This window comes from Sciurus vulgaris (genome assembly GCF_902686455.1).
Source record: "Sciurus vulgaris genome assembly, contig: HiC_scaffold_155_arrow_ctg1, whole genome shotgun sequence".
NCBI lineage: Eukaryota > Metazoa > Chordata > Mammalia > Rodentia > Sciuridae > Sciurus > Sciurus vulgaris.
In genome coordinates this window covers 1,099,790-1,107,897 of record NW_027632898.1, presented here as the reverse complement: position 1 = coordinate 1,107,897, position 8,108 = coordinate 1,099,790, and the positions used below count along the sequence as shown (strand labels likewise).

Genomic DNA, 8,108 nt, shown 5'->3' with positions numbered 1-8,108 from the left:
AAGAAGAAATAAAAGTATCCAGAGAAGATGTGATTATGTAGCTACAGAATCAATGGTAAGATTAACCCAAAAGATTTCAACAGAAGAGGAAAACATAACATCAACACACAAAATCAATAATGTATATATGCACAAATAATAGCCAGTTAGAAGATGAAGTTAATCCCTGTATCTCAATTATAATAGAAATGAGAAATAAATATCTAGGGATAAACAGGAGCAGAAGAGTTTGTAGCCAATATGCGGAAAAGCATAAACACTTTTCCTGATAAAAAATAAGCTTGAATGGATTTGTTCCCCCTCAGTCAATGTGGCACAACTCAATGTCATCAATAGCTCCATTCTCTCTGACTTCACATACAGCTTTAATGTGACCTCAATGAAAATTTTTTTTTTTTTTTGGTGGTGCTTGGAATTGAACCCAGGGCCCTGTACATGCTGAGCAAGTACTCAACCAACTGAGCTATATCCCAGTTCACCTCCAATGAAAATCTTAATGAACATATCCTTGGAACAACACAAGTTGATATTAAAATTTGTAAAGCATAATAAGCATAGAAGAACAGACAGAAAGTTACTAGAATGTAAGTCAGGGAGGGGGTTAATCATGCCAGGTATCAAAACAAAGGCAGTAGTCAGGGAACAGCACTCCAAGGGCTGGAGGGGTGAGAAAAAATGAGGGAGGGAGAGCAAAGGGCAAAAGGGAATATAAATTCTTCAAATTTGAAAACAAAAGACATTCTGATCAGTGCTTTATCCTGGAAGTGGCTGGAGGATATTGTGCTAATTGAAACAAGCCAGACACAAAAGGACAGGCATTATGGAATGCTTCTTACCTGAGGGCCCTAAGATAGCCAATTCAGAGAGACATGAAGTAGAGGGTGGCTCCCAGGGCGGGCAGGGCCTGTGGTGAGTGCAGTGTCAGGTGTGAGCAGCACAGAAGGGTTCTGGAGAGAGGTGGTCGAGACCGTTGCCAAACAATGTGAAGGCAGATGATGCCACTGGACCACATACACCTAACAAGGTCAGAAAGGCACGTGTTAGGTTGTGTGTGATTTCACCACTGTGAAAGTTGGTGAGTAAAAGAGGACAGAGAAGGTACTATCTTTAGTGCAAGAAAAAAGAGAAAATAGTAGCATAGCACATGACTGTATTGATTTACCCAAATAATCACAAGAATGTGTGAGGCAGAGTTCCCCAGAGCAATGAAATCAATGGGATATTATGCAAACATAGAGCACAGATATTTAAGAGGAGAGTTTTAGGGTCATTGGCTTTAATGATCTTGGGGTTTCAGATGCTTCGTGAGATCCATCTGCAGGCTGAAGAGTCAGGAAAACCAGTGGTATCATTCACTGTAAGCCCTGAGCCCTGAGGAGCACAGAAGGCTCATCTGCATCTGGAGACCCAAGAACAGGGGCCCAATGGAACAGATGGCCCAATTCAAGGAGAGAAAGCGATTCACCTTCTTCCACTTCGTATCCTTTCTGGACAATCAGTAGATTGGATGATACCCACTCATGCTGATGAGGCCAGATTCCTTCACTCCATCTGCTGAATCAAGTGCAAATCTCTTCTGCAAAGACCTTCACAGAGACACCCAGAATAGTGTTTTACCAGAAATTTGGGCAGCCCTTAGCCCAGTTGGTGTGACACCTAAAATAAACCATCACAGAAAGGACAAATCAGAAAACAAGATGGTTACCAAAAAGTAGTGGGATAATGAAGAATAAGTAATGTTGTACATATTCAAAAAATAAAATACACACATATATATATGCATTCAAAATTTTAATTAAATCAATAGGAATAAAATGAGAGAAAACAATCTCTCAAGAAGACTGAAACAAAGAAAACTAACTGGTCTCTGAAGAAGGCTATCATCATCTAAATTGGTGAAGGAGGCAGGGAAGGATAAGGAGGGAAGGAGGAGGAGAGAGAAGAATGAATCAAACTGAGCAAATTATTATCAACAGGTGAATCATGGCAAAGATACAGAGTTAGCTTTTGCATGACATTTATTTTCAAATATTTTTATTAATCCCAAATACTTTCCAAACACAAAGGGAAAAAGAAATGGAAAGGACCCATGGGAACAAAAGCTATTACTGTCACCTGGCTCCTGCCCTTCCTGTGAAGCTGGTGTTCAGCCTGGCAGCAGGCTGCATTGGGTTGAAATCACAGTGGTGTGTTTCAGATCAGCCCCCTAAATTGTTGCTGTGGGGGACCTCCAGTTTTAGCAATAACAATTACTGGGAACAATGCCTGAAGATATTTGGACTTCAAGCAGTTTCATGTCTTTCCCTTGACAACTCAGCTTTCACTCCGAGAGCAGGTGAGGCTAAGATTAGGAAAAAAGAAAACAAAAAGAAAATGAGAAAAAGACATCACAATATTTTTTTGAGTTTATGCTCCGTAATTCTGCATAGATCACATAATTAGAACTCCAAATCCATGTTACTTTAACTTAAAATGAATTGAAAATTTATGCCAGTTTTATGAGAATAAAGCAATGTTACATCAAAACATTTCTTACCACCCTTTGTTTCTCAATGCTTTATAGTCACATTGAAATTATTTTAAGATACGAACCTACACTTTTTAGCATCCACATTGAACCACTGGCCATGGACCATAACACATGGGCCTTTGGGGAAAATTCCAGATCCAAACCAAGGCACTGCCTAAGATAAAAGGGTATGTGAAATGTATCCTCCAACATTGACAACAATGTGTCTGTCACTGTTAAGGTCCACTTCCCAGCACAGACACGCACATGGGCATGCATGTTGGATCCACGTGTTGGCTAAATGACATGCAGGCTTTTTTCTTCCACAAAGATCATTCTTTTTGAATCAGAACTCAAACCTTGCTTAATCACGATTTAAATGTGATATAAAATCGTGGGCTCTTTTACTTGCTCATTAAGTCAGATCAAAAATATAGAAACACAGTGTTTAGAACATTGCAGATGATAGATAATTGTTGGTTTATCCCCTTAATTTGCATTTGGAGATGCAAGGAGAGATGATAGACAGTTATGGAGGGAAGAGTGAGAAAGCCATCCCCAGACTTGGGCTTAAAACATGGACGTGCTCTGGCTTCTCAGAGAGACAACCGGTAGGGGAGGCAGGAGAGGGCAGGACTGGGAAGGAAAGCGGACAGTAATGACTAGTAATGCCAACCTAGCAGGTTCAACCTTCCTCCCTACCCACTGGGCTACCCTTAACTGGGGTGCAATATGATCGGAGCTCTGTTGTGGGAAGGATAGTGTGCAGCAGAGAGAGGGTGCTAAAGGGGGAAGCCACGGGCCCAGGAAGGAAGGTGGGGGAACAGCATCTCTTCCTATCACTGCCTAACAAATGACCACAAGCACAGTGGCTGAAACCACATCAGCTGAGCATCCTACCCTTCTGAAAGTGAGGATTCTTAAAACTAAGGTGATTTCAGGGAGAAATCATCGTCTTGCTTTTTCTGGGTGCTAGAGGCCACACGCTTCTCAGCTCATGGTGGATTCCTGCATCTTCCAGGCCAGCAGGACACCTTCAAATTCTTATTTCTCTGTCTTCTCTACAGTTCTGTCACAGGAAGACCCCATGAGGAGGAGGACTTCAAATTATGTTGTGAGGGACCTTCACTTCCTCACAGAAAGTAATGTATGGGTGGGTCACAGTGAGACACAGATTGATGTATTAGGAGAAAGCCAAGGCCACACACAGAGATGGCATGATGTGGGCAGTGGCTGTGATCAGCAGGGCATGTTTATATATATTGATCTACAGCACGGGATCGAAGAGAGACTTTCTATCTTCCCTGTTCTGGTGACTTGACATGTCAATCATTACCTACTAGGGATTTACTTTTTTCTTTGTTTTTGATGAAATGCCTCGGCTAGCTTCCCCATCTGGGGGCTTCATCATCCCACTCAGTGAACATAAACTGTGCTGCATCTTTGGAACACTGAGGGTTTGCTGGAGACCATGATGGGGAACAAAGCAATCAGATCCTAAAAATATAATCACAGAAACATCTATTTACTGAGCAAGAGCATTCTTTAAATCCAGGTTAGGAGAGAGGCTATTTATGGATCTGCACACAAGGTCTCATAATTGATCTCTAGTGTTATTTGTGTTCAAAATATGTGGAGGTGGACTTTAACCCTGGACTTTCAATCATGGCCTCTCCTGTGTTGTCCCCCACCCCTCTCTACCTGTTCTTATGTCTTCTAGCCTTGCTCAGTTTCAACTGGGGCTCCTGCTGAGCCTCTCTGGGCAGCTGGAGGGTGTGTGCAGGGCTCTGCCCTGGTCACTGGTGGGAGTGGGAGGCAGTGATCACACTGGCCTCCATGTTGCCCTGGAGCTGTGGGGGAGGACAGTGCAAAGCCTGCAGGCACAGGACGAGGGAGAGGAAGAGTTTTAACAGAATATCATATGCCTCCAAGAGAACTGAGGAAGAGAATCCAGAAACAGTAGCCACACCCCGGAGAGCAGAGGCCAGGAAAATGCAAGGCAAGTCTTGCCCCTGGGGTCTGGCATTGGTCCTGGGTTCTAAGGCTACTCCTCTTGTCTATGCCCCAACAGGGAGGCGGCGGAGGCCCCTGGGGATCCTGTGTCTGTGTCCATTGCCTCTGAGTCACTGAGTATGGGCACACTGCATCCCATCGGTGTGCCTAATTGCCTGCTCACAAGCTCTCAGCGGGAGTTTAAGAGGAATTCTAAGCCGAGCCCTTGCATCCCAGCGAAGCCCCAAGGCCTGCTGCTAACTCTTTAATTGAAAAAGTGGGTGAGGCTCGGCGGTGCGGGGGAGCGGCGGCGGCGAAGGTGACTGCCGGCAGGGCGGAGGCGAGGTGGAAAGCGGAGGGAGAAGGGAAAGCAGCCGGGCGCAGGCGTCTCCTCCGCGGCCCCCTCCAATGGTCTGCGCCCGCAGCTCGCGGCGGCCTGTCTTGCGCTCAACCTTTTCCACATCCTCCTGCTCCTCCTCTCCCGGCGCTGCCGGCGGCGCTGTTTGGAGGCCCAGGCGCTGAGATCCGCGGCGCGACGGGCGGGAGCGGCGGAAGAGGGGAGCCGGCCGGGCCCGCGGGACGCCCTGAGGCGCGGGGACGCCGGCCGGCTGCCCACCGCGCCCCGCCAGGCTCCTGGCCGCGGCCGCCGGGGCCGGGGGAGAATGAACCCCGGGGACCGCGGGGGCACGGCCCGGGCCAGGCCGGGGATCTAGACCGAGGCCGCGGGGCCGGCGACTCGCGGCCGCTGCTCGCCGGCCGCCCGGGGCTGGGCGGTTTTGTTTTCGCCCTCGCGTGGTGCAGAGTCTAAGCGCAGTAAGATGTCCACTAGGACCCCTTTGCCAACCGTGAATGAACGAGACACTGAAAACCACACCTCACATGGAGATGGGCGACAAGAAGTCACCTCCTGCACTGGGCGCTCTGGAGCTCGGTGTAGAAACTCCACAGCTTCCTGTGCTGATGAGCAGCCTCACATCGGAAACTATAGACTGTTGAAAACGATCGGCAAGGGGAACTTTGCAAAAGTGAAATTGGCACGACACATCCTTACAGGCAGAGAGGTTGCAATAAAAATAATTGACAAAACTCAGTTGAATCCAACAAGTCTACAAAAGGTGCTGTTCCATGCTCTCTGCATGGGGCGTTCCTCCACTGCAGGGTAACAGGACCATTGGAGTTCAGTCACCTAGACTCAGGGAGTGGTGGCACCAGGCTGGAACCAGCTAGTGTGGCTCTAGAGCTCTTCAGAGAAGTAAGAATAATGAAGATTTTAAATCATCCAAACATAGTGAAGTTGTTCGAAGTCATCGAAACTGAAAAAACACTCTACTTAATCATGGAGTATGCAAGTGGAGGTGAAGTATTTGACTATTTGGTTGCACATGGAAGAATGAAGGAAAAAGAAGCAAGAGCTAAATTTAGACAGTTGATAGGTCGCATACAGATCAGCATTCATTCTTCCATTTTAAGAAAGAGGAAACTAACACTGGAGAGATCGTGTCTGCATACAATATTGCCATCAAAAGCGGATCGTTCACAGAGACCTCAAGGCTGAAAATCTGTTGTTAGATGCAGATATGAACATTAAAATAGCAGATTTTAGTTTTAGCAATGAGTTTACTTTTGGCAGTAAACTAGACATGTTTTGTGGTAGTCCTCCATATGCAGCCCCAGAGCTCTTCCAGGGCAAGAAGTACGATGGGCCGGAAGTCAACGTGTGGAGTCTTGGCGTTATTCTGTATACCCTAGTCAGCGGGTCACTCCCGTTTGATGGGCAAAATCTGAAGGAACTTAGAGAAAGGGTGTTACGAGGGAAATACAGAATCCCTTTCTACATGTCCACAGACTGTGAAAACCTTCTTAAACGCTTCCTGGTGCTAAACCCAATTAAACGAGGCACTCTAGAGCAAATCATGAAGGACAGATGGATCAACGCAGGGCATGAGGAAGATAACTTAAACCCTTTGTTGAACCAGAACTAGACATCTCAGACAAAAAGAGAATAGATATTATGGTAGGAATGGGATATTCACAAGAAGAAATTCAAGAATCTCTCAGCAAAATGAAATATGATGAAATCACAGCTACATACTTGTTGTTGGGAAGAAAATCTTCAGAGTTTTCCCAGCAGTCAGAAAAATGCTTTTGCCTGAGTTTAGGGTTGTTACCTCGTACATCGCAGTGCCCCTCTCTAAGTGAATGTTCATGAAAGCTGTGTGGTCATGGAAGTTGAGCTTCCTGACAAGCCACTGGGGTCCGTTTGTGGTTGCCGCTCTTCTCATTCTCCCGTAGCTGGACGCTAGCGACTCCAGTTCTAGCAGCAACCTTTCACTTGCTAAGGTGCGGCCAAGCAGTGACCTCAGCAACAGCACTAGCCAGTCTCCTCACCACAAAGTGCAGAGAAGCATTTCTTCAAGCCAGAAGCAGAGACGGTACAGTGACCATGCTGGACCAGCTATTCCTTCGGTTGTGGCATATCCGAAGAGTAGTCAGACCAGCACTGCAGATAGTGACCTCAAAGAAGACGGAATTTCCTCCCGGAAATCAGGTGGCAGTGCTGTGGGAGGAAAGGGAATTGCTCCAGCCAGTCCCATGCTTGGGAATGCAAGTAATCCCAACAAGGCAGATATTCCTGAACGCAAGAAAAGCCCTGCTGTCCCCAGCAGTAACACAGCATCTGGAGGGATGACACGGCGGAATACTTATGTTTGCAGTGAGAGAACCACAGCGGACAGACATTCAGTGATCCAGAATGGCAAGGAGAACAGCACCATTCCCGATCAGAGAACTCCAGTTGCCTCAACCCACAGCATTAGCAGTGCCACCACCCCAGACCGAATCCGCTTCCCAAGAGGCACTGCTATTCGCAGCACTTTCCACGGCTAGCCCCGGGAACGGCGAACTGCAACATACAACGGCCCTCCTGCCTCACCCAGCCTGTCCCACGAAGCCACGCCACTGTCTCAGACTCGAAGCAGAGGCTCCACTAATCTTTTTAGTAAATTAACTTCAAAACTCACAAGAAGTCGCAACGTCCATGCGGAGCCAAAGGATGAGAACAAAGAAGCAAAACCTCGCTCCCTCTGCTTCACCTGGAGCATGAAAACCACTAGCTCCATGGATCCCAGCGACATGATGCGGGAAATCCGCAAAGTGCTGGATGCCAATAACTGTGACTACGAGCAGAGGGAGCGCTTCCTGCTCTTCTGTGTCCAGGGCGACGGGCACGCGGAGAACATGGTGCAGTGGGAGATGGAGGTGTGTAAGCTGCCGAGACTCTCTCTGAACGGGGTCCGGTTCAAGCGGATATCAGGGACATCCATAGCTTTCAAAAATATTGCTTCCAAAATTGCCAATGAGCTAAAGCTGTAACCCAGTCATTATGGTGTAAATTAAGTAGCAATTTCAAGTGTTTTCCTGAACACTGATGGAAATGTATAGAGTAATATTTAGGCAATAACGTCTGCATCTAAGTCATGACATTAAAGTCTGAGGACAAGCGCACGCCTGGGAGCAGAAGCTGGCCTTTTCTACGAATGCAGTACATTAAAGTCGTGTGACCCTGTGCCTCTGTCTTGTTTCCATTGCCCTGGAGTCAGTGTGTGAC

At 46.9% G+C, this 8,108-nt stretch overlaps 1 protein-coding gene across 1 annotated transcript; it reads left to right on the top strand.

The window, feature by feature from the left end:
* Nucleotides 1–5,005: 5,005 nt before the first annotated feature.
* On the top strand, nt 5,006–7,873 carry LOC306652256 (MAP/microtubule affinity-regulating kinase 3-like; the record flags this gene model as incomplete). Its single annotated transcript, XM_079125259.1, is given in 6 exon segments — nt 5,006–5,616; nt 5,742–5,926; nt 5,994–6,451; nt 6,454–6,631; nt 6,805–7,384; nt 7,388–7,873. Coding segments are annotated over 6 exon segments (2,184 nt in total). The 5' UTR covers nt 5,006–5,319.
* Between the last annotated feature and the right edge of the window lie 235 nt (nt 7,874–8,108).